The sequence below is a fragment of the Hypomesus nipponensis genome, chromosome 11 (assembly GCF_054491055.1).
Source record: "Hypomesus nipponensis isolate SF chromosome 11, ASM5449105v1, whole genome shotgun sequence".
In the NCBI taxonomy this organism is placed as follows: Eukaryota; Metazoa; Chordata; class Actinopteri; order Osmeriformes; family Osmeridae; genus Hypomesus; species Hypomesus nipponensis.
Window position 1 is genome coordinate 15399967 of NC_140371.1, and position 27534 is coordinate 15427500.

Consider the following 27534-nt stretch of genomic DNA (forward strand, 5'->3'; position numbering starts at 1 on the left):
CACAGTATGGTGTGTTTTATTCATGTATACATTCACATTGGCATGTATTTTAAAAACACTATCTCAAAGCACTTAAACTATTACAGATATTTCTTTATCCATAAAATAAAAAGTAATATGATCATAATATCAATCAAAGTATAAAACATTGTGAAAAAAGGCACTTTTCAATATCTTATTTCTGAAAGGAATGTGGATTCATTCCAATGAAATAAAAGCTTTTGATAACAGGATTCTCTGGTATTTCACAACAATGTGGTATTCCACAAAACAACAAAAGGCTTCACAACACAGCTGCAGCGACACATAACTTGACCAAGCAAAAAAAAAAAAACGCATTTGTCATAGCTCAAACCACACATACACAGAGCCGTCGCAGGGGGGGTGCGAGGCCCTGCTTATTGACATACACCGTGACCATCTACTCCTTCTTCCTCGCACTCTCACAGGGCGTGCACTAACGCCCTGTGGCATAACGTAAATCCTGAATGAAAAAATCTACAAGATTTTTTGACAAACGTTAATTTCATTTTAGAGCACGTCAAGTCAAAAACAGGAATAAAAAAAATTATTGAAAATAGAATAAAAAACGTGTGCTCACAAACACCCTGTGCGGTCGGACAGTTGGCACAACCCATGTGACGGTTCTGTATATACAGCTATGGAGTATGTCTCCTAGAGAGTCCCAACCAGATGGATTCCCTCTCTGTTGTCTCTGCTCCTACATTCCCCTCACCCATCGCTGGTCATGCTGCCTTTTCGGCTCAGCCTCATATCCACCAGACCCAGTCGGTTGATAGAGCTCTTCAGGCTGTTACGGAACATGGAGCTTGAGAAGCAGTAAATGATAGGGTCCAGGGCACTGTTCATGTAGGTGAACCCAATAGACAGGCTAAAAAGCTGAGCAGCCAAATGGTTGGCTGCACAGTCAGCACCGACTAAAGCTATGACCGCCAATCCTGTGGCGATTCCCGGCATGAAGCAGATGACAAATACGAGTACTATCACGAGCACCACACGCACGGCCCTCCGCACCTTCTTCTCCCGGTCCAGCTGGCGTTGGCGGAGGATGCAGGAAATCCTGGCTGAGCAGAAAAGCAGGAGCAGCAAGGGGAAGAAGAACTCCCCGATGAACACCGTGTAGTGCAGCATGATTGCTGGAGGAAGGACATCGTAGTGGTTGAAGCTCCGACACAGGAACTTGTCTTTGTGCTCCTGAAGTAGGTTAGTGGCCAGCAGTGGGATTCTGAGGGAGATCACAACCATCCAGATCCCCACCGCCACCCACTTTGCCTGAGTGGATGTCATATGGTTGATGCGGTGGTGTGGGTGAACCACCTTAAAGTAGCGATCCATCGCTACGGCCGTCATGAAGGCGATGCTACCTGAGCGGTTGACTGCTAGCATGAAGAGGTTGATGCAACACCAGGTGCCACCAAAGACCCAGTTTTCCCCACGGATAAGGTTGTCGATGCGGAAAGGCACACTGATGAGAAGCAGGAAGTCTGCCAAGACCAGGTTGAACAGGAACAGTGTATTGGGCCTCCAGACCTTCAGACGGCAACTGAAGATCCACAAAGCTATCAGATTGCCAGGCAGGCCCACTAGCATCTCTATGATCAGAAATGGAGGCAGAACCTTCACCACCAAGTTCTGGGGGGTAATACAGTTTGAGGATCTGTTGTCTGCTCCTATAGAGTTATTTATCACTGCAGTCACAGCAGCCATTGTAGCCATTGCAGCCATTGTATGATGTCTCTTGTGCTGTCAACCTCCTCCTTTTTATGATGCCTTAAGTGTCACAGATTACATGCAAAGGGTTAGGGATAGGGTTAGGGTTTGCCTGTTTTTAAATTATTTTAAGTTTTTGTGTTAAATTCCAAAATGATTCCAGGTTACACTCTTTAGAAGTTCCTCTATTAGTAAGGTTGCATTAAAACGAGCTACAGCAATTCAGTCTGAGAAAACATATAAACCTGCCTGCTTATGTGTAGAGATTACATGTAATGTGAGAAATTGTATTTTCACATACATATGATTAACCTCTTGTCATGCCCTCTGCCACCTAGTGGCAGGTTGTTGTTTGTGTTTCCCATTTGTGGGTGTGGCCATGGTCTCTAGTACGGTGCTCCAGTCCCAATTACCCACTCACTCTGCCTCAGTCTGTCTCTGCCTCTGTCTCCCATCAACTCATCAGCCCTGCAGTTTATCAACCCTGGTTTTCACATCATTCATTGGCGGGTAATAGATTTGTCTACCCTCGGTAGTATACTCCCGGTTCCAGTAAGACCAGTATTTTTTGTGTGACATTTTTGTCCTGACTTTTTGCCTGTGCCTCCAGGATCACCAACCTTGCCTCCCAGCCAGACCCCGCACAGCCTACCCCGCCGTCCTGTCTGTTTTCCATCACCATCATTCCTCTCTGCACTTACCCCAACATTAAACCCCTCTGGACCATCCCTACGTTTTTTTGTGTCTGTGTTGTGCACTTGGGTGCACCACCACCCCGTAACACCTCTCTAATTAAATTGTATTCACAAGTTTGATGTCACACATATCACCCAGGTTCTACCCTTGCATATTAAACTCAAAGCTGGCCTGATGCAAGTAACAATTAATAATTATAAGTAAAATAAAAACAGACTCATTAATAAATCTGGAAATATATATACATTTTTACTCACCATTTCAGTTGCATATGTGCTTAGTTCAATGTGATGATTGCTCTAATGAAGGTGACCTTTTCTAATAAGTGTCTCAAGATGTCAAGAGACCTTTGCCAATGCTGTCTACTAGTTTGTGTCTACTCTCTTCTGGCTTTTTGGTTATGGGCGGAGTGTCTTACAACAGTAAGTTTAAAGCCTGGCTTCTTTTTAGGGCAAGCGGGGTGACAGTGACGTCATCAAAGGAAGCAGCATGTTAGTCAATTCTGGAAGATTTGGCAAACCAAACCACTTATTTCTTCATCTGTATTGGAAACCATCCGCAGGCACGTCATTGAGGAATTGTGCAAGAGGAAAATCAAGGTGAAAAAAACTAAGATAGAAACATTGAGCCGTGAAGTTTCAGACATCATGTCTTCCTCTGTTATTTCACATAGGAAGGTGAGTCTTAAAAGATGAAAAACATAAGTTTGACTGCTGAGTCATGTCAATTCAGTTGGCCTCCACTCAATATGCTTGATGTTCAAGAGATCTCAAATTAAAGAGTAGTTTTAACAACATATGCATGCTAGAGTCATTTGCCAGACGTCTTACTGAAAGTACACATGCATATGCATGCAATTAGTATCCTAATCACAAGCAGCGTTTACCTCCCCAAACTTTCTCCAAACGCTGAAATTAAAGCTTTTGCAGAGTCACACATTTACTTAAATAGCACAGGGAAGTGTGGTCATTGACTACCGCTGTGTGAGTGTGCGTGAGTACATGTGTGTATGTGTGTGTCTAACTGGACTCTGATCCCTGGAGGTCTCTGCTTTTATTACAGTGCACATAAAACAAACATCTATCTAACAATAGTGCCGTCGTGACATGTGCTTCTCAACACAGGGATACTTTACTGCACAAATCCCTGTATACTATTAGCATGTTCACATCAATGTAAGTTGTGTACGTGTGCAAATCAGGTTTAACGCCCATGCTAAAGCTGTCGGGACATCTCTGTGGTTTGACAATCTTTTTTAATTGCTCCTGTTACACTTTGGATATCTCTCCATTTTGATCTTAAACCATCCATTACAAGACAGTAACTGCTCTATGGACAGGCAAGTGAAGTCCACTGTGTGTAAAGGGACTCTGCAGCAGGGCTTGTCCTTTATCAGTTTAGCAGAGGGTGATGTGCCCTCCCTCCCTCCCCCCCTGCTCTCCTCTGATAAGACCCACAGCCAGACTCCTCTGAGACCCGTTCAAATGACAGTAGAGGAACGGCCCTTGACAGTGTGCCTTTTCAAAGTTGAGTTCATGTGGTGACACGAAAACACACACAAACACACAGGTGAACTTCCTGGATTTCCCACTCAGAGTGTCCGCCCCCCAGCAAGACCCCATTGAGCAGGCGAGACATTGCTCTCTACAGCTGATAACCTGGACTGGCTTAATGTTTAGCTCAGGATCTAAACACACACACACAGACACGCACATACACACACACACACACACACACACACAGGGAAGAAGGATTAAATGCAAAGGCTCAGGGAATCCATACGTGGCTCAGGGATGGAGGCGAGAACAAGGAGGTTGATCAGCTCAAAAACATTAGGTGAGTTTACAGTACGTAAAGGTGTGTATTTCCCAAACTTTGACATTACTCTGACACCAAGCTCAACTTTGACGATCGTTATTCTTGTACATTGCAGTAACAATAGCTAATCTTAATAACAAATCCTTTTTTGAACAACAAACTGGACAATTGATTTTCTGCGTAATTTTTCAATCAGGAGGGATTTTAAATAATGGTTGGTTCATGAAAAGTAAACTCAAAAATGGAATCGTATGGGATTTGGAAAGATTTTCTGAGCCTTTTCTTGGATAAGCTTAGGCTATGAGCAAACTAATCCACTTGAGCGGAAGCACTCCACTAGACTATCGTAGCATGGATAGGACACAGAGGGCCTACAGTAGGTCTAAACAAAACGTCACAAAGATAGAAGGAACCATAAAGGTTGTAACGTATGTTTTCAAAACCTCTTCTGCTTTTCTCCTTCAGGCACACTGCACTGTTATTTGTGACTGATTAACTTATTAGCATTCACATTGTGTGGAATTGTCATTTGCATCACGTACAGCTAGCAAATACAGAGAAAGACATTATATTACTGAATGACAGGATGTTATAATGTAAATCCAGAAGTGAGTTGTTACTTCAAGTTATGTTGGCTGTATTGGGTTTACTTTCATGACTTGCAGTCCATAGAGCTCTTGAGTTATTCCTCTACTGTATAATTCATTAAAGCATGTCATGGAAAGAAAGTAGGAAAAGAGGTTCTATTAATCTATCTATATCCGTCTTCAGACATCATCCATCTGAGGGTGCAAAAATGCATCTGTATGTCAACAATATGGTCACATTCTATGCATTTTTTTTAACTCATTTTGGGAGCTGGCGTGTCACTGTTTCCAAATGAGAAGCTGCCTTCCATGGTCTCTTCTGTACTGTCAAACTGCATTACAATTTTTCTACTTGACTGTGTACTTTACTTGTACGTAGTGCACGAGTGCACTACACGAGGGTTACAGATTGTACACACCGTGTCTGCTTGCTGTCTTCAGTGTATGAGGCTGGAGAGGATGAGGAGGCCCAAGCAGAGGCACCCGGGGGGGGGTCCCCCCGTCATGGCTGTCTGTCCCCTCTGGCTCGCCTCTACGTCTACGCCCTGCACGGCTGTCTGTGTGAGGTGGCCTTCACCGCCCTCTGTGACTGGTGGGACACCCAGGACAGGAGGCTGGCAGGTCACACCAGCTTGTGGGCACTGCCCATGTACGCCTGTGCCATCTTCCTCATGGAGCGCCTGCGCAATAGGCTGCTAGCAGGACGTCGCCCCCTGCTGCTTCGGCTGGTCATCTACACCCTGTTCATTTACCTGTGGGAGTTTAGCTGGGGGGTGGGGCTGGGGCTGCTGGGGGCTTGTCCTTGGGACTACTCTGGGTTCAGGTATAACCTGGCGGGGGTGGTGACTCTGGAGTACGCCCTGCCCTGGGCCGGGGCGGCACTCATAGCGGAGCAACATGTGATCAGGAACACTCTTAGGATACGGATGGAGAGCTGAGCATGTGTTCTATAGACTGCCTGCTGGTTTTCACAGTGTGGCACTCTGTTGCACTTAATATACATTGCTTTGCTGTCCAAGTATGGCGGCCTTTTTTGTTCTCTGTGTACAGTACTAAGATTTTTCACAAAAGGGAAAATAAAAGGGCTCTGTTTTGGCAAAAAATAAGACATCTGTAATGTGTTCTTCATTCTGTTTACATGGATAAATACAGCAGTCTTGGCTGGTGTGACTGTATGCAATTTTGAAACCGATTTGTAATGGCACAAAATTGACCAACTTCAAGATTTCTAAGAATGGTATCCTGCAATTTGTCAAGATAGGCTGGGTGTAATAGTATATTCGTTGTCATGACTTCCAGACCTTGAGGAAGACTAGTCGGAACATGAAGCGATGTCTCACTTACAGTATATTCCCTCAAAGTGTAACAACACTTTACCAGAGCGTGAGTTCCAAGGTATCCATGTAGCCTACTGTGGAATCACTACCAGTCATAAAGCCACAAAAGGTTGGTTAAAAACCACCAAAGAGATGTCACATCATGAAATACATGTATTTTATTGATCTTATAGGCTAGGAGTTCCTAGGTGGGGGAGGCTAATGGTATCAAATTAATGTGACAAAAACACACTAATGACACAAAACCATAGCCATGGATGTAAGCACAGGATGTATAATGTGTGAAATCCAACTTCCTAATTTCATCACCAACACCCTTGTGTATGTACAATATCTGCAAAGTATACAAAACATCTAATTATGACTTATAAACAGTATATATTATTTGTAATTATTTCCAGTAACATAGAAATTATATTAATTTAGCGTACATTAGTTTTGTCTTTACATGTAGTTTAGTCACTGCATCAAATGTGGATAATGTACACTTGTTTTTATATTTTGTAAGGTACGTTGTTATAAACGCTTGTGTTCTGCAATAATTGTAGTCATGTGGAAACACATTCCCTTTTTATTTGACTCTCCCATCATGCAGTGAGTAGTCGTTCTCAGGGTTATCGTCTTGGTACCTAAATTAATTGTAAGTGTGCAGGTTTCAGTGGTCATGGTCGTTTTCTTTCAGGGTTCTGAATCACCAACAGAGAAACCGTCCCCTCCCCCCTCGTCCACTGATACCTACAGGAAGCAAGCACAAACCAGCAGTATTGCATTTCTTTAGAATCTCAGATCATCTAAAACTGAAGATTTACCTCATTTCAACATTTATACTGAGGTTGTGTTAGTGTCCATGTTGCAGCTAAGTTGAAATTCCTTTTGTGACATTCTTTACTAGAGTACCCTCTGAGCACCGCCATGCCCTGCTTTATTCCCATCTCTTTCTCTTTATTTGTGTGGTCATCCTTCTTTTCACACTCACTGGCTCAGTCCTGGGATGAGCAGACTGTCTCCTGCAGAAAGAGGGTACTCCTGTTCGTCCATAGTTACATGAGAGGAGCCTTCCTGAGAGAGCAAGATAGAGAGAGAAGGAGAGTGAGAGAGAGAGAAAGAAAGAGAGCGGGGGGAGAAGGAAAGGAGGAAGAGAACAGAGAGACGGCAGAAGATAAAAGTGCGTGTGCGTGTGTGTGTGTGTGTGTACAAATGATCATAGCAAGGGAGCAAAGATAGACATCATCAAAAAGAGACAAAGTGCACCAGCCAGTCAGTGTATAGTGAGTGGAAGATAACGGTGATGGAAATAGCGAGGTAGAGTGGAGTGGGGAGCAGAAGACCTACCAGCTGCCATAACCACACATCACTCTCTCTTCTGCTCATCTCAGTCTGGCCAGGACCATATAGCATAGTCTATCACAGACAGACACAACCTCTGACATCATCATTCGTCATATCACTGTCAACATCTTTGTCATGATCATAATCGTCGTAATTATAAAAAATGGTATTGTCTTTTTTCTGTTTATTTAATACATCCCTATCATTATTGGATGATCTAACACAGTTGGTTAAGTTCAATCATGTTAGGCCACCTCTGTCTCAAACTGGGCACCGAACATGTCGATGGGACGGCCCGTGGTCAGGGAGGGGCGCTGTTTGTCCACCCAGTCCTTGAAGCAGAAGGGGGTCATCACATTCATGGTGTTCAGCTGGAAAGGAGGCTGTCTGATGTCTTCAGCTATATAGACATAGACAGCCATTAACACTTGTAGACAGTATTAACATTAAGTTGCCCTCAGTAGCACTTTATGTGTGAATAGGGCAAACCTGTGAACGCTTGTGGTCCTGTGCAGCGGTGTGTGGATGACTTCAATAAGAACTACTGTATTGCTATAGCACAGAACACATTAATGATTCACCTGGATTTGGCTTTCCTGTCCTGTGTTGCTCAGAAGACATAAACCTGAAAAAAAGTTCAGGTTAAAATATTTCTCTCTCTCTCAGTCTCTTTCTCTCTCTCTCTCAATGTTCATGGATACTGTAAATACAATACTGTATTTACAATACTGTATTTACAGTATAAGCAGAAAGAAACAACATGTCTCACTCTTTAATAACAGGAACCAGCTGGGTCCCCAGGTTTTCGCAGTAGAACCACCGCTCAAATAAGATGTCTGTCGAGTTCTCCACATAGTACCTAAAAGCACAACCACACAGGAAATGCCAGGGTCATCCTCCACTTTGTGGATGTGTTTTCCAGAACCTGACACAATCAGGCTCTACCCATATTTCTCACTAAAACTCTCTCATGCTGTCCTCTCTCGCCCCTCTGCCCTCTCTTTATCTCCCTTGAAGGAAAGACAAGAGAAATGTGGAAAAAATGGAAGAGGCCATGAGTGGATGTGTGAGTGAAGAAGTATAATGAGTCACATCAAGCTGGCTCTGGAGGAAGGAGGTACCTCAGGCAGTCAGTCTCCGTCAGAAGCCTCCTTCTCTCAACCACTAAGCCCACGGTGTTGGCCTGTCTCTGGGGGGAATGGGGGATCCTGGCTGGCAACAGAAACATCTAAACACCACACGGAGACCCATGTCAACATTTGAAATGTTAAACATCAGTACTCTCTTTACAGAGGTTGCTTCAAGGTTTGCACTTGGTAAAGTCTGATTTATATTAAGTAGATGGAAAATAGAAAGTCCTTGTAGTTTTTCTCAGTGGTACAGCAGATGTAGTTTGGGGTACATTTAAAAGGTTGCTCACCTCTCCTTCACGGATATGAATATCCTTGTGTTTGCCATTCTCTACCACCTTCAGACACATGTCCCCTTTCACCTGAAAAAAGAGCTTCACAAGAAAAGGAAAACATGATTAAACATGACGAAGTATCAGCAGCCATTTCATATCTTCTAAATTCATCTCAGTAAATCTGTACAATTTCACAAATTCACTGCTCCAGTTGTTCCCTCAGTTAATTAGTGGCCCACAGCATCACGCAACTAACATGCTTATGCTCACCTCTAGTGGTCAGATTGTGTATTATAACTGGAAAAAATACAGGTTCACAATACTACCGTATCTCAACAACAGATAATAACTTTTCAACATAATGTAAATTATGAAAATATGAAAGTATAGTCAAAATAGGTTATAATACAATCATGATTTGTGTTGAGATACAGTTAGCAATGTTTTGAGCTCAGAGCTTGAAGATCTGAGGGAGATACCAGGCAGATGACCTCTTATCTTTGCATACAGTCAACTGAGTAAAGACTGTAACAAGAGTACATAGGGATGACCTTGAGGTGATTTTGTAACAGTGTTGTGTAATTTTCCCCCATGATGGTAGGAGAAGAGTCTGATTTTGATTTGAAAGGGTCAAACATTAAAGATAAGAAAGGTGTGGCCAGTGTTGAATTGCATTAAAATGCACTTGATACTCTGAGATTAACATAGCTAGGCTGGGTTAAGAAGTTTTTATTTTCAGATAGACACAAACATCTTCTACTGTGGTTTTTTCCTCACCTCCTCTCCTTCCTCGATGTGGTAGTCCTTTCTAGTATTGGGACCACCAACAAACATGATGTTCAACTGGTGAAAATGCCTGTGAGAAATAGAAAACTCTTCATGTGCATTGTTCTCCTATTCTATGATGAGATTGGATTGGCACATCATGCTACATTGCTTTGTCAACTGCTGCTGAATGGTCATAAAGAACCAGAGCATATTACAAAGTTTTTGCAGTACAACATAGCTGGGTGAGTAAAAACTGGTAATGACACTCATGAAGAGAAACTAGCTCGCACAACTACTCACATGAGTTTGTTACACACTGGTGGAATAAAGGCATTCTCATTTTCAGCTATCCATCTCTTTACGTTAACAAAAAGAGGGTCCCCACTCATTATTGGAAACTGAAGTGAAACTGAAGTGAAGTCTCTGCTTTGGATAGTCGAGGATGTTTCCTGTCTCAGAGGTTTTACTTTGATTGTTTGACAGTCCAAAATGCAGAAGTGAATGTGATAAGAGGGGAGGAGCCTTGAGGGAAGGTGAAAGGTTGCTTACATTTAGACAATAAGTAGCTTTAACTAGATCTGTGGCCAGTCACTCAAATATGTAAAAAGCCGTGAGGGTAAAGTCACAGAGCATGGTGAAAATGAAAAATCAACTAAAATGATTCAGTAATATCATACAAAATGTGTATAAAATGTGTGCCAATTGTCCATTTCACATTGGCAAAGTTAATGATACTGTTATCCCGTGAAGTAACACTGCAATCAAGCCCCAGGGGGTTGATTCTGCATTCTCTCACCCCTGCTTCGTTCAATGTGCCCATCACTTCCCCTTTCATTTGTTATCCCAAAGTCAAGATCCTGCTGGGGGCTCTGTCTAGACATTTAATTGTTACAAGTTAGCACTTGTTTATTTTCCCCCTCAGATGGAAAGCTCTTAAAGCTCTCTTACATTAGTCTAAATGTCACTTGTCACATCTATCTCCTGTCATTTCCTGAATGAGTCTAATAAAGGGTCCCTGGACTGCTTGCCTTCAGCCAGGTCCTGGAGTGACTGGGACATATTTATTTGATTTCTCAGTTTGGGTTGAACAAACAATATGAGGATATGCTTGGTTGTTTAGCGTAAATAGGGTCTCATAAGGCTTATCATTCTATCCAAAGTAAGAAATGTAAAGCAAGAAAACACAGAAAACTGGAAATCAAGTGTAGCCTATAATGTCTGGCAGTATTATTGACAGGAAAAAGCGTGAGGAAAGCAATGGTAAGCAATTCCGAAACACACAATCACCTTATTTCCTCAGTCACCACCAAATTGCAAGCATAACAGAGCAAGCAAATAAAACTCACTAAATGTGGAGAAAATGTAAAGAATGGTTCAAAGTCACTGCCTTTTTCCAGCGTAATATAGCTAGCTAGCTAGCTTGTGGAAAACTTAGGAAGCTAATCCTGCCCTAAAACTGGCCAAATGACAACCTAGAACGCTTTTTAAATATATATACACATATGGTTCGGAATGTGTTGAGGCTAAATGTGCCAACATAATTAGTATTGAAGGAAAAAAGTAACATAAAATGTTTGAAACGCAGTTCCTTTGTGACTACAATATTTAAAAACCGTCCTGGTGATGCGTAGTACTGGAGCTCCAGTGGCGCAATCGGTTAGCGCGCGGTACTTATATGTCAGTACATTGCAGAGCAATGCCGAGGTTGTGAGTTCGAGCCTCACCTGGAGCAGTTCTTTTGATACTTCCATAGACAGTACATTGCTTGTAAAATAAATGAAAATCATTATACAACGTACAAGCTAAATAGTCATCAACCCCCAGCTTTAGATGTTACTGAAGTTAAACCTGCGGTTTATCAAAAAACATGGCACTATTAATGTTTCTTTCTTAACTTACCCATGTTAAAGAACGAGTGCTATTGCTTTTTAAATTATGTGTCGAATTTATTCATCTTGGCTCCAACAGATCCCATAATCAATTCAATCAATATAATGAATTTCCATCCCACTTTTATTACGTACAAGACACCACTATAATGTAGTTTGCTTTTTTATCAACAGGAGGCAGCATATCTCTATCCTCAAATACCAAATCTCCATTATATTGAATCACATACCACTAGAGGTTACTCTTGCCCATGATATAATTTCTCTGTAATGTAATCAATGACAGTTCAATTTCTTCAAATATATGACTGGCTGCCACAGTTTTTTGAATATAAACACAGTTTGACTGATGTACAACTCCCTTCCAACATTGTGTTCTGTGTGTGTGTGTGTGTGTGCATCAGTGTTTGAGTGGGAATTATGTCAATGTAAAACCAAGAACATTAATTGAATTGTGAAAATGTTTACTCACTATATACATCAATAAACAATATATGTCTGTAATCTGCTAATAGGCTTGTAGTGTACGTGGGAATAAGCCACTGAAGATGAGCAACAAGTGAGAAAAAACCCCAGTATGGCAAGACTAACCACAGTGAGAGAAGACAGCTGTTCACCCCAACGATACACACAAATGCACACATACACACACCACAGGGTCTACATCACCCCAAATTAAATGACTAATATTCATATAATTGACTGTTACAAGGGAAAGAACACAGCTGATTGAAAAACCATAGTGTGTGCAGGAGGATCTGACCCCCTCGATTTAGATCCCTCGCTGGAACACTGGACGCCAGATGCAATTAGCATGAGATCAGTGGAAACCAGGGTCACACGAGAGGAAGGTTCTGAATCTATAGCACTGCAGAGTACAGAACCACCTCCCAAGTAATACTCTCAACGCTCTCCCATAAACTCTCTTGGCGAATGCCTCACTTTTCTAAAGACACTGGCAAACAGCATTTACCTATTGGCGTTTCAGGCCTTTCTGTGTCAACCTGTCATAAGTCCTACAGCGTTGATTGATGACGGTTTCTTAGTAACATCAAGTTTGAGTAGTAGGTGTTGCCTGCAGACTACAGAGCGATGGGGATTTCTTTGTCGGCAGGTTTGAGACACTAACCCCAGTCCAACAAGTTTGGGTGGTGCGGTTGTGAAGTATGTGCTTGTTATCCATGTAGGTCCTCTATGAATGAGGACCCAGTGTGTATGGGTCCTCATTGTGTGTCTATACACACATAAACACACAGAAACATACACACAAACATACACAAACACACACACCAACAGACACGCACACGCACAGGCACATTGTGGGTTTCTCGTCATCAGCTTGTCTGTGCTTGTGGAGAGGAGTGTTTTGTATTCCTGCGTGTCTGATAGACAGGCCCCGATGAAGCCAGGCCAGAAACACTACTGTCACCACAACACACTTGTCTGTCCAAACATTTACAGGAATGCCTTGTTCCCTCTCCTGTTTTCTTTCCTTACACCTTCTCACACCACACTCGTGTCAAATGAGTCCCGAGCCGGGCTCAGTGGCGTCTGACTGCAGCAGAGCTGACTTCTCTGTGGCGAATGGATCCTGAATGAGTGTTTGTTTTCTGTGTCTGCTGGTTCCTTTCCAGAAGACACTCAGCTGTCATGTCGGAACAATGCTTGTTACTTTAGGCTGTGCTGTTTGATCAGGTGTTGGCTTTGTTGCGCAACTTTTTGGCCGACATACCCACCTATAGAAGTCGCATGCATGTTGAAATCGGCTTGGTCCCTCAGTAAACAGGGCTTGACTGCTTGTGTCAAGAGTCTTACAACTGGTACCCTACTGTACACCGACGCATTTAGTTCGACATGGAGAAGTCTAGAGAGGTGAATGAGAGGCAGAGTGTGGTGTGAGACTCGAGAATAAACAGAGCATATAGGTTGAGAAAAGAGGGAGGGGGGGAGGAAGGGAGGAGAGATGGTGGTGGGGCCTGTTTTCCTCTATCTCCTCGTCCATCTGCCCTGGAGTGAACAAACTGTCAGTCAGAGGGAAAATAATCAGTGTTTCTGAAAGCGTACTCAGTCATGCTTAACCCTCACACGACTGAGATTCTGAAACCGTGCCCCATAGTAGGATGGTCTGGATCATGTTTGTGTGGTAGGGTGAAAAGGAACATAGCATTTACATTTACATCACTTCACATCGCTTTTATCCAAAGCGACTTCCAAGAGAGAGCTTTACAAAAGAGCATAGATCAACGATCATAACAACGAGGTAGTCCCTAACACTGCAAGCAGCCAAAACATGAAGCCTACATTGTGAAAAACTAAACAAGTGCCAAAGGGAAGACCCATAAGAGCATGCAGTTATACAAGTTACAAATTAAAACAACATGAACCCCAAAAAGTGCAAGACTGTACCTGTAGAAGATCAATCAACAGTAAAATATTTCACAGCGAGTACAAGAGTTAACTTTGTTATAACTAACCTACAAAAGCAACAAGTCTCTCAATAAGAGTCATTGTGATCCTGGAGGAAACTAACATCAGGTCCAATCAAGCAAGCATTCTTAAGTGCCGTTGTACTCCCGGAACGAGTGTGTCTTGAGCCTTTTCTTGAAGGTGGGGAGACAGTCAGTGTCCCTGATGGAGGGGGGAGCTGGTTCCACCATTGGGGGCCAGGCAGGAGAGGAGCTTGTGTTGGGACCGGGACCCACAGAGCTTGTGTTGGGACCGGGACCCACAGAGCTTGTGTTGGGACCGGGACCCACAGAGCTTGTGTTGGGACTGCATTTGCAGTTATGGATTTGGAGTCATGAACTATTGAGCAATATTTCTTTGTTTACCATTCATTCTTGAAATAATCACATCCAAATATTATATTTTGAATGAATGTAGTAAACATATGTTCCTCTCAAAAACAAGTTTGTTACCAGTCTTTACAGCCCTATAAATGGACAGGCCTACACGGCTGCAACGGCCTAATTGTCAAAAGGTCCTGTCACAAATCTGTCTTACAGAGCGTTTTAGTGTTTTGAAAGGCCTCTCGCAACTGGTTGCCAAGATCTTTAGATCTCACCCTATCCTCGTGACTAAGAACAGAGCTATGTATCATGATCTATTATTCCCACGTGTCTTTGGTTAGCTTTGAGCGCTAGCTAGCTTGGCTGGGACCAATGACAGCTCACAGGGAATAGCTGTTATATAGTGGCCTGTAGGCTGTACTCATTATGTTCGAAGGTATAATTATTATCATTATTGTGATTTTTTTTCCACAGCTCTCACCCTGAGGCCCGGTGATGATGGAGTGCCTGTCAGGGTGCCAAAGGGAAGTGATGTCATCATGTTTGGCAGGTGAACAGCAGACTTGAGGTCAGAGGTTGGTATTGTTACTCTTTTATTTCTTTTTTTGCCGGTGTAATTTGAGGACATGGAGGGTTGAGTGGGTTGCTGGAAAGTAGTAAAATGGCGTTTATGTCCTGGATGAGGATGTTCTCTGGCTGTTTCTAGTGAAAACAACTGGTTTTCTTCTCTGGAATTCCCAGGTGTGTTGTTCACTATTTAAACATCATAACTGTGTACAAGTTCATTATCATCTTCATAAATGCTATGTTTGTAGATGTATTTCAGAATCGCCATGAGACATCTGAACCCTAACCCCTAAACACATTCTCAAGCACTCTTTTTGTTGGCTTTCTCTAATCCTAGTGGACTGGACATTCTATTAGCCAGGAAGCACGTAGCTGCAGTGAGCTAGCGAGCACTCCCCGATGGTGTGGCTCCTTGGTCTGGAAATAGGAGGATCCTCTGCGTGTGCTCATCTGGAGCGGCAGGAAGGCTGTGGAATCTTCCAGATCACTCAAGAGGAACTGTCCTGAACACAGTGTTAAAACAGAGAGCCAAGTAAACTCAGGACGCTTGGGGGTGGAGAAGGAGGGAGATGGTGAGAGAGGTAGGTGGAGATGGAGAGGGAGGGTGCAAATGAGAGCGAGAGAGAGGAAGGGGTTGAGGGATGGGTGAGGGGCGAGGGAGGGGGAGAAGCAGGGAAGGCTAAGGGAGGGGGAGAGGGAAGAAGGGGCTCCAGATCATGTAAGGCCTACTGGCTAACACTCACCCCTGCTCCTCTTATACCCTATTTAAACATCCCTCCATCCAACGCCACTTCTCCTCTCTGCCAGCTCTCATGACACACCATCACACACATCCCTCTTTCTCTTACACACTCTCTCTCTCTCTCTCTCTCTCTCTCTCTCTCTCTCTTTCTCTCTCTCTCACGTCTGCTATTACTCTGGATTTACCAGATTTATGGCACGTCAGAGTTCAGATAATATGATGTGTATGTGTGTGTGTACCTGTGCATTTGTGTATGTGTGCGAGTATGTAAATACCAACATTTTAGTTGTCGTTTGTGTAGCTGTACAGTTGTGAAAATGAGTGGTTTTGCCGCAGTGGAGCCAGACTATTTATCAATACTTTTGGAATACTGTGTGATTTATTAGCTAGGTCAGGGATAGTGTGGGCCAAGGGCCCTGGGAGTGAGGAGCCTGGGAGTGAGAAGTCTGGGTCTGGAAGTGAAGAGTCTGGGAGTGAAGAGTTGGGGCCTGAGAATGAGGAGTCTGGTAGGGATGAATCCAGGCTTGTTGGCTTGTGGGTGAGGAGTCTGGGAGCGAAGGGTCTGGGCCTGGGGGCCTGGGAGACCACATCCTCTGGTTGCTCCTGCCTGGCCTGATAGCTGACAGGAATAACAGAGGCTCATTGGAGGCTGAGCTGGGCCTTGTTTCTGTGCATGTGAGGCGTCTGGCTGAGGATGGGTGTCTGTTTTAGTCTATTTCCTAGAGCTGGATTTGATATGCGTGTGAGTGAATACCAGGGTTTGAGTCAAGATAGACCTGAGCTCCTATGAGTCCTATGAAGTCCCATTTGAAGTTTCTATGAATACCCTAATGATGCCAAGAATCTACTGTATCTATTCTCACGCACGTGTTCGGCTGTGTATATCATCTGAGATCACACCGAGCAGCACTCCATCAGTATTGATTATTGGGACGGCAGAGGCAGGCAGCCCAGAATATCGCTCCTCACAGGCTCGTATGGGCAGGGCGGGCAGGGGCCGGAGGTTAGGGGCCTGGGGTTGAGAGCTACTGACACGGTCTACTAGTTCAAAGAGATGGGGCCAGGAGATCCTGGCAGAGGTAGGACCTGGCCCAACCCAGCACTGCAGCAGGCCAGGGAGGAGAACAGACTCCCCTTTCAGAGGGCAGCCTGGGAAAACCCAGGGGGGCCAGGGTCTGAGGAGGGGGACCGCTGCTCACAGGCAAGTGGACCTACAGGTGCTGCACACCCCCCATCGGCTTCTCCTCCCCCCCTCCCTCCCATCCGCAACAGCATCCCGGCCTTGTTCTCTCAGCATTTACACTCATTACTCACTCCTCACCCCTCTCTCTCTCTCTCTCTCTCTCTCTCTCTCTCTCTCTCTCTCTCTCTCTCTCTCTCTCTCTCCCTGTCTCTCTTTCTGTCTCTCTCTCATCAGCATATTTCTCTCTGGTGCTCTCTCTTTCTCTTGCTCTTACTTCTTTTCTCTCTGCCCTTACCTTTTCCCTCCTCTCAGGCTTGGCCAGCCTTGAGACACAGAGTCGCTTTTTCCATTGGCTGCCTTCGGTAACAGCCAGCTCGAGGGTGATATAATGAGCTTGATATAATGGTGTTATTCCATTGGCTGCGTGGCAGTGCTCCACCACTGAGCGCTACAGCCTTGCTGCTTTGTGGAACAGGAACCATTCCATAGCCCGTGTTCCGTGTTATTAGCATGTAGCGTGTCCTGGCCGTTGCCGTTGTTGCCCTTGCTGCCTTGCCATCCCGTTCGTTTCCGTTTCACATCCAGCTCCACCTCAAACACACTTCCCCGATCCTCAGTTTTTTCCCTTTTCATCTCTCTTTTTCTTCACTCCCATCCTCTCTGGCGTATTATTCATAACACCTTGCATGTAGGCTGAGGCGACTATGGTAGTGCTTGTTGCCGGCCGTGGCCACAGTGTGTATTGGCACAGTCGCCCAGGTGTCACTCAAGGCCCCATGCTGCTTTATTAATAGTGTTTTATGTTTCTCAGCCGCCTGACATGAATGGCCCATTGAGGCGGGCCAGGCCCACTTCCCCCGGCCCAGCTCGCTCCCACAGCCAGAGAGCAAAGTGGAGGAAGCGCGCTGTGTTTTTTAGCCCTAGCCGCTAAGGTATGTAGTCCTTTCCTCCACCGACCACCTCCACCCCACCCCCACCACCCCCGGACCCCACTGTCAGCATGCCAACGTCTGATCTGAACAGTGTAAAGGGGGTGGGGGCGGGGGGTGGGGGTGGGGGGCAGTGGAGTGTGAGGAGAGGAGAGAAGGGAGAGGCTGACATCACTCCTTCCAGTGCTGGGGGAGTTGTTATTGCTGCCATTCTAGGCCTCAGGGAGCTGGAGCTAGTGTAGACTGGGGGCCTTCACAGAGACTCTGTCATTACACATGCTATACACACACACACACACACAGCACACACACACACACAGTGCACGCACACACACACACACACACACGTAAACAGAATGCACACACATACTTGCACATATACACGTGACAGTAAAGACACACACACACACACATAATAAATCTCCCAACACGACACACACACATACAGTACATGCACAATCACACATGTTGCAAGCACACACATACACACCCTGCCCCTCGAGACTTTAATTACAGACCATAGGGATGTGTGGCTGACACTGTTGCATTATCACTCCCAGCATAACCACCAATTATGGCTGAGCATCAACTGTAAATCTGCTCTTCTTTATAAGCCACTGTTGGCCTGCAGTTGGCAACAGCCCGGGCCCAGTGTGTGCATGCGTGTGTGTGTCAACAAGTAAAGTGCACGTGTAATATGTCATGTGTTGTGCTTTGTGTTTGTCCATGTTTGTACAGCATGTGTATGGAAACATTCTTTTTCGGCGGTTGGTATTTGTGTGTGAGGGTGTGCTTGTGTGAGGATGCTTTTCTCTGCAGTCTCTACAGTCCGACTCATTTACATGGGACGTGTTATGTCACGGACACAAGAGGGTACGTGCTTCCACTCGCGAGGCCTCCGCATGGTCTACATACTGTCCATAAATCTACAGCACACTCATCCCACTGCAAGGGCACTGCAAACGCTTTAAGGCTACATTCACAAAGCTGTTGGTGGCCAGTAATGACTATTGACATGGATTCAGACGAAGAGAACAGGTGTCTCCCGGTCTAGGGTGAAATGTGAGTTGTGTCTGGCTTTTCCGTGGAAACTGACTGTCCAAGGTGGTTCATTGCTGTCGGACAGTTGTTCCACTGTACTCAGCTTACCTCCAGTCTGCTGCCCTTGGCCCTGTGTGTATGTGTGTGTGTGTGTGTGTGTGTGTGTACTCATGGTGGAGATTACCCTGGCTTTAATGGAATAGCTTTAACTCCTGGTCCCTTTTCCTCCCTCACATTCCATTGTCCCCCACCCCTCATCCATCCAGTCACACACACACACACACACACACACACACACACACACACACACACACATGGCCTAACGTGACCCATCTCAAGTTGCTCCACCCTGCACTGTCATGCCCAACACATCCACCACCCGTCCATCCCCTGCTCCCCCCAGGTCATGGCTCTCCTCCTACCCCACCTTAGGCCCCCTCTCCCTGGCTATGAGTTTTGGCTCTGCCCCTGGCCATCAGAGTGGGCCCTCAGTGTTGTTAAACCAACACATGGCCAGGTCCATTGTTCTAAGCCCTGGTCCAGTGGTCGTCTGTTGGTTTGGCCCCGCCGCTTGATAAGAACAACGTTTGGACAGCGTGTGATCCCCCTTAATCCTAGTGAGCGAGGGTCCGACTGGAGCTCCCCAGGCGGGAGATTCCTCTGCCACATGCCCCTTCAACTGCCCCCCACCCCCCAACACCCCTCCACCACCACCACCAGTGTCTGGCTAGGGAGACTGCTCGGCTGAGTCTGGAGATTTAAATATTTTTTGACCCATTTCTCAATGAGCTACTTGAATCAACAAGTTGTACCTGCTGGCTACATCCATTCAGCTGGGACTGTTTCTGTACATCAGAGGCCAACCCCTGAACTGTCCTGTTTGAGCAGGTCAAAGGAAAGAGTTAAGCTGCTCAGATCCCAGAAATGCACACTACCAATGTGAATTTGGCCAAAACGGGGGAAAGAAAGTCAGAACACGCTGAACGGTTTTGATTTATGAGAGTCGAACCACATTCGATATTCATTTCCGCAGCTGCGGCCAGCTAAAAAAACACATTGCAAATAGAGTGAACTGGGCACCGACAATGGTGCAGTGTATCTGCTGGACTGTGTGCGTGAGTCACTCTTATTGGAGGAATGTTTCAGGGCTCTTTGGGAAGATTTGCGGCAGATGTTTTCTGATTTGACACATGTATATATGTGTAATCATTGAAAACACCTTTTGGTTACCCAGTGTTGCGTGGGGCTTTTCTTGTGTAATCGAAATGTGCGGTTTTCAAAAGGGAGTGGGTACCCAAGAGTTTATTGGAAGCTAGCAAAACACCTTGGCAGTCAGTTTTCTGAGAAAAGACAGCTTACAGAAAAATTCCCATACATTCTCCCTGCTTTCTAGAAGTGGAGAAAGAGAGCGACAAATGCCAGGGAAGGAGATTGCGAGAGAGAGAGATGAAGAGAGGTGGATTAGGAGTGATAATAGCCAGTAAGATGAGAAGATAGATTTGCTTGCACAGAGATCGCGGAGAAAGCCATACATGATTGCATATGGCATCCTGAAGGGGCTCTTCGCTCTGTGTGGCTGTTTGATTTAAAGGCAGGTGTAGTATACTGCATGCTGGATTCATCATGTAGAGGACCTTGTATTGACATTTCACTGGAGAATCTCACACTCAGCCCCACTAAGCCTGGGGAGCTTCACCTTGAAACCTTGATCCCAGTGCAACTCTGTGATCTTTTAGGAGTGTGGGTTCCAGCTTGTATGTTTGTGAGGTTACTTGTAGGTTGTAGGATAGTGCCGTAAAACACAGGGAACTCGATATACATACCAACGTTTTGTATGCGTGTATGTCTGTGTGTGTGTGCGTCTCTCTGCACGTGTGTGTGTGTGTGTGTGTGTGAGAGAGAGAGAGAGAGAGAGAGAGAGAGAGAGAGAGAGAGAGAGAGAGAGAGAGAGAGAGAGAGAGAGAGAGAGAGAGAGAGAGAGAGAGAGAGAGAGAGAGAGAGAGAGAGAGAGAGAGAGAGAGAGAGATTGGAGACGGGATGGGGGTTGACAGGCTGGATCTGATTACCGGGTGGAATGGCTGGGAGGGTTTGCGGTGGAGCGTTTTCTCAATAGTACATTCCTGTGTCGAAACAAAGCGCAACTGCTCTGCTGCACGCTGCAAGCTGAAACAGGCTCACTGAGCAGTCAGAGCCCGACATCAGGGCAGAAGATGTAAAAGGCTTTAATGAGCCCCTGAAGATGACTTGCTAACAAAAAGGCTATGTCTCGGTTCTAGCATGAGACCCGATTCTCATATGTTTGAGCAATCAGTCTTGCAGATACTTTGACGAGAGGTTGGATGCCGTGACGGCTTTTAGCGTTCTTTTGGGGGAGCATCTCTGGGTTGGTGTTCACAGGCCCTATAGGTTTCAAATGAGGTTGTATGGGCCTTTAGTTAGCATGAAGTTAGCATGCTATTGGGAGGGTATCGGGGAGATACCATCTCCCAACATCCTCAGGTCTCATTGCAGCTGTGGTAACGTTCTGTAGCTGTCCACTCCCATGCTGAACTGGTCTCAACACATCATTTGATACCCCATCCTCACCCCCCCTCCCCTCCCCCCTCACCGTTAGAGCAGTTTGTCGAGTATGTCTGTGTTCTCCCCCTATCTGCCATCAGTTATCAACAGTTTATCTCCCTTTTTCCCATGTGCCTTCTCTCTCTATCTTCTTCTCCATCCCCCATCTCAGCACACCACACTACAGCACATCTCTCCTCAAGTCCAGGCCTGGGCTTTGACACGAGTCAGTGAACAACACAAGAGTTTCCCATGCTGAAAGCTGATAAGGAGGCCCTACTCCCCCAACTGTGCCAGCCCTGCCAGTGTGTGTGTGTGTGTGTGTGTGTGTGTATGTGTGGGTGTGTGTGTGTGTGTGTGCAGGCAGGTGGGGCGGGGCGACGGGGTGAGGCGGTGGCATGGCTTCATCTAGGTCTTTGTTCCCTCCACTGCTCCTGCTGGTAAATACCACTCCCGGTCACAAAAGAATACCCCACACACACACCTCCTGCTTGCCTAGTTTGATTTACTACGCAGAGGAAATAACATGGACTTTTCTTTTTTTCCCCTTAGTCTTTGTTTGGCGGTGTGTTTACTATTCGCCGTATGGAAAATCCTTCAGGAATGTGGAGGAAGTGGGTGTTTCCTCTTACTGCTGGCTTCTTAATGGTACTGGGGCGTGGGTACTGGGAAGGGAGGGGGCAGGGGGGCGCCCAGGTCCCTGTTGGCCTTAGGTGTTCAGAACCCTGGAACTACAGTAGGGGCTTTTGGTGAAATAGGCTCCATTAATTATAGTTGTGTGCCAAATAACAGTTGGTTTGTTAGATACTTGTACACTTAAGGAAAATCCCTTGTGTTTTTTCCTTTTACTGTCCGGATCTCTCTCTTTCTACCCCTCTCTCCCCTCCCTATTTTCCCCCACCCCCCCCTCCCCTCCCCTCTTTCTCTCTCTCCCTCTCCCTTTCTATGTATCAACATGTTAAGACAATTTAAAAGGGGTTGCAAAGCATCATGGTAGTCTGTTATGGCCAGGTGACATTTGAGCCACGTCTACACACCTGTGGGACAATGATTGGACACCTGCACTGCAGTCTGCCTTTAGTAGTCATTGTGCCCTTTGGGGTGGAAACCATCATCCTGTGAATAACGTCCGCTTTAATGTAATCAAACACAGTTTCTCTCTCTCTCTCTCTCAAATACACACACACACTCACACGTCTTGGCAGCAGCCTGTGAACAAAGTTGAATCATCTGGACTAATGAGGGCCTGAACTTTCCAGAGCAGTTCTCTTTCTGACTGCGTCTGCGTCTGCCCCTAACCACGAAAGAGCCATAGCTGCCCACAGAAATGCCTGCGAGGAAATGCCTGGCCTCTTAGTGCTCATGTAGGGCTGTGTCAGAAGGACAGCGTGTGCCTCGGCAGCCCGGCTGTCTGCGCAGCGCTCAGCTTCATGGTGGCTCAGCTGGGAGTCATGTACCTGTTCTGCAGACCATCAACTTTTATTCACTAGGTTTCAGGCTTTATGGGCCTCCCATTTGCACCCACATCGGCGGCTGGTAGGTGTGTGTGTGTGTGTGTGTGTGTGGGGAGTTACGTCTGTGTGTGTGTGTGTGTGTGTGTGTGTCTATGGGACGTATTCAGCCCGGGCTCTATAACCCTGTCATCGCTCTCTCTCTGAACACCATTCACACTGGAGAGCAACTCATTTAGACTGACATTGTCTCTGTCAGTGAACACGGGATGGTTCTGATTAGGGTCGGTCAAATCACAGCCTTTTACACACAAGTCAAAATGGAGAGATGAAAGGATAACAAACATAAACACAAATCCAGTCAGCATGTAAGCCTGACAGCCATACATCACCACAAATGACATTTATAGTCTTCTTCTAGTTTTGGGGACTGGAACCCATACTTAGCAGGAGGGGGCTCTAAGGCCTGTTAGTTATGGTAGTTGTTGGTTTAAATAAGACTGTGGCTTCTGACATACTGGTCGTGTGTGTGTCCATACGGCCATGTTGTTTTCGGTAGATTCCACAGAGATAACATGTAATAATGTGTCTTGGATCAATACTGGTCCTGTAACCGAATCAGCACAGAGGGAAAACAGCAAGCACGTAACATGTCACGCTCTGAGCATATATGACCTAATGGATGATAACCGTACACAGGCCATATGTATATGAACAAATTCAATTTAGGGCAAAAAGGGATTACATAACAACCTGTAATCCATTTTGGGTTCCGAACCCAGCAGGGTTCATGTGTGCTAGAGGCTGGCAGGGAGAGCTGATGTCATAGCCCCCTCCAGTGCAGTCTTGGCCTTGGTTCTGACCACAGTGTTTACAGCTATCAGATGGGCCTGTAACCTGATCCCAGAGGGAGATGGGGAGATACTGCGGGGGCTGTGGAGATGTATGAGAGGGGGGGATGGAGAGGGGTGCGTGAGGTGGGTTTCATTGTGTGTGTGTATGTGTGTGTGTTACTTGTACGCATGTATGTGATAATTGGGAGCAGTGGGTGTTGGCGGCTGTAATTGGTACCTTCTCCAGAGCCCCCTGGGGGAAAGAGATAATTACAGCTGTAAAGCTGAGCAGGCCGACTGGCCGGCTGACTGGCTGGCTGGCTGTGTGTAGGGCTGCCTGACTGGCCAGGGAGCCTAGGGCACACGCATTGTGGCTCGGGAGGCTTTTTATGCCACGCCCCAGCACTCATTGATTCAATACCCCGCCCTTTTTTACTCCCTAGCCTACAGCTCTCCAGGTGTACTATGACGACTAATTGATATGCTGGACCCAACGTATGTATGGGTTCAATAGGTCAACAGGCATAGAATGACAAATGCCCTGGTTCTCCGTTTTCCACCTTCAGAAATGAAAGAATTGTCCTCGTTCACAGGGGCCCATTCCTAATGTTCCGTCTGATGTTTGAATACGTACAGGAGCTCCCAGTGTCCCGCCATGATGCCCGCAGTGCGTTGCTGGAGCAGGGGAAGTTTGGGCTGTGCCTGTGCTGTACCTCATTGTGTTTCCAGTCTGTCGCTATCGACAATAGCATAAAAGAGTCACAGTGGCAAGAAAGGTCAGAAAGGGAACGAGAGAGGAAACTGGACCAGCTGGAGCTCGCAGCGCAATGCCCGCTTTCCGCTCCGATGACAAATATTTCACTGTTCAGCTCGCCACTTGATATCATAACAAAAACAGCGAACACGGCTTTGGTCACAATGCACACGTGATTTCAAGTAACCTTGGACGTCTGGCCCTTTTCTGTTTCCTCACAGTTGTTGAGTGTTTTCAGGGCCCATTACAGTTCGTGGTCCATTCAGCCTCCTGAGTGTGCATGTTGGAGTGTGTTTTGGTGTGTGTGTGTGTATGTGTGTGTGTTGAAATGAACCCTGTCCATTGTTGACATACGTCACTGTGGTTTAGGGTGTTTCTCCTGTTTGAGGAAATAATGAGGTGATAATATCAACGAGAAGCAGATGGAAGCTGGATTCCAAAGCTGGTTTGGACTTATCTATGTTGCTTTTAAAGTTTTCAAAATGGCTGGCTTTAAATTCAAAGCTAAAGTGTCCGTTTTCAATCAAATTATGAGTTGTTTTGTTTAATGAGCTAGTTTTTTTTTTCTCAACCATTATTAATTTCAAAATTCACAGTATGGCTGCCAATTCAAAAGAACCCGAAACATGAACTTTCAAAATGTTGTTTTCTTTCGATTTTACAAAGAATCTCCTGAGATTGCAATGATTTATGCTGATTGTCTTGAGGTGTGTTATTATTGGTGAGGCCCGCCTAAGTGTGTGAACTACACGTCTGGTCATGTCTCTCTTAGTACTGGCAGTTAGACACACTGCTTAAGTCAGTTAGGGGGAGTGCCCCTGATGTGAAGCAGCAACACACACACATACACACACACACACACATACACTCGATTAACTTCTATAGCTGCCTAACATGTGCAGTTATCCCAGCCATATCCCTGGAGAAATCCCTGTGGAAAACAGCACATCTTGTGGCTGTGGGTTTCAACCCCAGCATCATCCAATCCCAGGCCTCATCAGAAGGTCATGTGCCTGCAGATCATCCAATCCCAGGCCTCTTCAGAAGGTCAACAAGTGCCAACAGATCATCCCGCTCCTGCTGGCAGAGCCCCCTCATTTGAGGAGGAGGAGGAGCAGGGGTGTTGAACCCTAGAGTTATGACGTGAGAATTCCCCCTGTCTACCTGCAGATTGATGGTGCAGGAGGGAGGGGGGCACTCCTGTGGGGTGCAGAGTGAGGGCCTGGGGTACCCTGCTGACACACACACACGCATGCACTCACTCTCGCACACACACACACACACGCACACACACACTCATTCACAGTCAGACCAAGGTAGGGGCATGAGTTACTTGCTGTCTCCCCTCAGACGTAGCCAGTCACCCAGAAAACAGTAGCCCTTGGAGGGGCTGTCAATCATGGCTGCTGAAAGGACAAGGGTTCACTGGGTAACACAGTATAAGAGTTTGCCAACACACACACAGACCTGGGTACACACCCAAGGCTGCAGTGCAGAGGCCTGCCTCACTGTAGCTAGCAGACATGTTGGGAGGAAACTTGGGGGGAAAAATGCACAGACACATAGAAAAACACACAACTTGAGACAGAAAGAGATTTCATGTGAGTTGCACTTTCGTATCTTTTGCCACATGGTCTTCTCGGCCTGCGTTAACTGTTGTCAGGGGAAGTCTGATCAAACCTGATGTAATTAGGTTGAGGTTTTAACAACTCCTTGTCAGATCATGTCAGATCTTGCTCGTGTTGTTGCCTTGAGCAGAGCTTAAGGGATGTACCAAATTTGGCAACCCCAATTTTTTTTCTACCACCCACCTGAATGTACCTGGGGGCACCAGGTTGGGAGCGAGGCTCCGACAGGTAGTGTTCCACCTCAGGCTATGGGACCAGGAGTCAGGGTGCGGAGACGTGTGACTGCATGTGGAGACACACTTTGCCAACGGTGACAGGATCAGTCAGCGCTAGCCGAGCCCAGAGGGAGGGGGATCAGTCAGCGCTAGCCGAGCCCAGAGAGAGATCTGGAGAGAGCGTCTTAGTTACTCCTGCCCAGACGGCATGTCTCCACATGGACATGCAATGTAACACTGGGCCCTGTGCTAGGCCATAAATGGCTTCCCTCATTAGAAGCTGATCTCTGGCACTTAGGTGCAGTTCTGAAGTGGACAACTAGAGTTTAGAGTTGACGTCATTTCTTTAAGCATCACAAGTGCAAAATAACAGAATGGAGTGCATGTGTATATACTGCTTGTGTGTGTATATTCTGTGTGTATATTCTGTGTATACGGTGTGTGTACTGTGTGTGTGTACTGTGTGTGTACTGTGTGTGTACTGTGTGTGTGTACTGTGTGTGTGTGTGGAGTGAGCAGCCCTCTAACCGCTGGCGTGGCTTGCGGCCCGGCCATGAGAGGCACGATGACATCACAGGACAAACTGTACTCATAACAATGGCCGTTGCCACGGAAACGGGTGTCTTTGTCGGCCCTCCCGCCAACAGGCTGCTGCCTCCAATCAGCACAGGGCAGTCTGTCGAGGCATCCAATCAGACTATCCCACTGGTAGTGACCTCTCTTCTGACTTCTGTGTCCATTTCCAACGACCATTCCTCTCTTTCTCCCCCCGCTTTATTTTTCTGTCTACCCGTCCCTCTCTCTGGATGAACAGTGACATTTCTCACTGACAGTGCAGTTCTCTCTCCTTCCTCTTGTTTTTTCCTCCTCTCTTCTGCTCATCACTTTTCCTGTCCCCGGCCTGTCTTCTCTCCTCTGTCTATTCTTGGCCCATGAGTCCATATCCTCAGCTGTTAAGGCGGGGCTCTCCCAAAGCGTCAAACTAATTGTTGTTCCATTTCCCCATCTCTACATCATCCCATCTCAATGTGTGTGTGAGAGGATGTCATTGTGTGTGTAACTGCATATGCGTTGTGTGTGTGTGTGCATCCGTGCGTGTGGGCACTCATGGGTTGTGGGTCTAGAGTCCTGCTCCCTTGACTTAGGAAACGTTGGCGCTAACCCTACTGTTCCATGGAGGGCAGATATGGTGTTATGTCATTAGGACTGTTTCTGTGGATGCTGCAGATTGTATGTGTGCCCCAGTATGTGTGTGTGTGTGTGGATGTGTGTGGATTAATGTA

The 27534-nt window shown here is 46.0% G+C and overlaps 3 protein-coding genes, 1 long non-coding RNA gene and 1 other non-coding gene across 6 annotated transcripts; 3 read left to right on the forward strand and 2 right to left on the reverse strand.

The window, feature by feature from the left end:
• LOC146268321 (hydroxycarboxylic acid receptor 2-like) lies at window positions 1-2824 on the reverse strand. Its single transcript, XM_084709968.1, has 2 exons — window positions 2685-2824; window positions 1-1791 (listed from the first exon to the last, which is right to left on the reverse strand). The coding sequence occupies exon 2, from the start codon at window positions 1744-1746 to the stop codon at window positions 733-735; it is 1014 nt and encodes a 337-aa protein (XP_084566094.1). The 5' UTR covers window positions 1747-1791; window positions 2685-2824; the 3' UTR covers window positions 1-732.
• Window positions 2825-3953: 1129 nt separating this feature from the next.
• Window positions 3954-5938, forward strand: LOC146268322 (transmembrane protein 229B-like). The gene is made up of 2 exons (XM_084710150.1): window positions 3954-4263; window positions 5274-5938. The coding sequence occupies exons 1-2, from the start codon at window positions 4185-4187 to the stop codon at window positions 5768-5770; spliced, it is 576 nt and encodes a 191-aa protein (XP_084566276.1). The 5' UTR covers window positions 3954-4184; the 3' UTR covers window positions 5771-5938.
• Window positions 5939-6307: 369 nt separating this feature from the next.
• On the reverse strand, window positions 6308-10132 carry haao (3-hydroxyanthranilate 3,4-dioxygenase). Of its 2 annotated transcripts, none has more exons than XM_084709811.1 (10): window positions 9972-10132; window positions 9681-9759; window positions 8919-9002; window positions 8616-8726; window positions 8268-8353; window positions 8080-8123; window positions 7753-7898; window positions 7502-7570; window positions 7146-7176; window positions 6308-6904 (listed from the first exon to the last, which is right to left on the reverse strand). In XM_084709811.1, exons 1-9 carry the CDS (start codon window positions 10058-10060, stop codon window positions 7150-7152), a joined length of 735 nt encoding a protein of 244 aa, XP_084565937.1. In that variant the 5' UTR covers window positions 10061-10132; the 3' UTR covers window positions 6308-6904; window positions 7146-7149. The 2 variants fall into 2 exon arrangements, with proteins under 2 accessions (XP_084565937.1, XP_084565936.1); XM_084709810.1 differs by having other exon boundaries at window positions 7146-7228.
• A 561-nt stretch (window positions 10133-10693) lies between these two features.
• On the forward strand, window positions 10694-15486 carry LOC146268324 (uncharacterized). Its single transcript, XR_014768775.1, has 3 exons — window positions 10694-10931; window positions 14824-14924; window positions 15254-15486. It is a non-coding gene; the product is annotated as an uncharacterized LOC146268324 (long non-coding RNA).
• On the forward strand, window positions 11310-11403 carry trnai-uau (transfer RNA isoleucine (anticodon UAU)). The gene is made up of 2 exons: window positions 11310-11347; window positions 11368-11403. It is a non-coding gene; the product is annotated as a tRNA-Ile (tRNA).
• Window positions 15487-27534: the final 12048 nt, after the last annotated feature.

Excerpts from the sequence above, each read along its gene's own strand:
- LOC146268321 (XM_084709968.1), bottom strand. The coding sequence starts at position 1,746 with ATGGCTGCAATGGCTACAATGGCTGCTGTGACTGCAGTGATAAATAAC.
- haao (XM_084709810.1), bottom strand. The coding sequence starts at position 10,060 with ATGAGTGGGGACCCTCTTTTTGTTAACGTAAAGAGATGGATAGCTGAA. Across the intron at positions 8,124-8,267 it reads CTGGTTCCTGTTATTAAAGA|GTTTATGTCTTCTGAGCAAC; the intron begins GTGAGACATGTT and ends ACTTTTTTTCAG. Across the intron at positions 7,899-8,079 it reads GACAGGAAAGCCAAATCCAG|CTGAAGACATCAGACAGCCT; the intron begins GTGAATCATTAA and ends ATGTCTATATAG.
- LOC146268322 (XM_084710150.1), top strand. The coding sequence starts at position 4,185 with ATGCAAAGGCTCAGGGAATCCATACGTGGCTCAGGGATGGAGGCGAGA. Across the intron at positions 4,264-5,273 it reads GATCAGCTCAAAAACATTAG|TGTATGAGGCTGGAGAGGAT; the intron begins GTGAGTTTACAG and ends TGCTGTCTTCAG.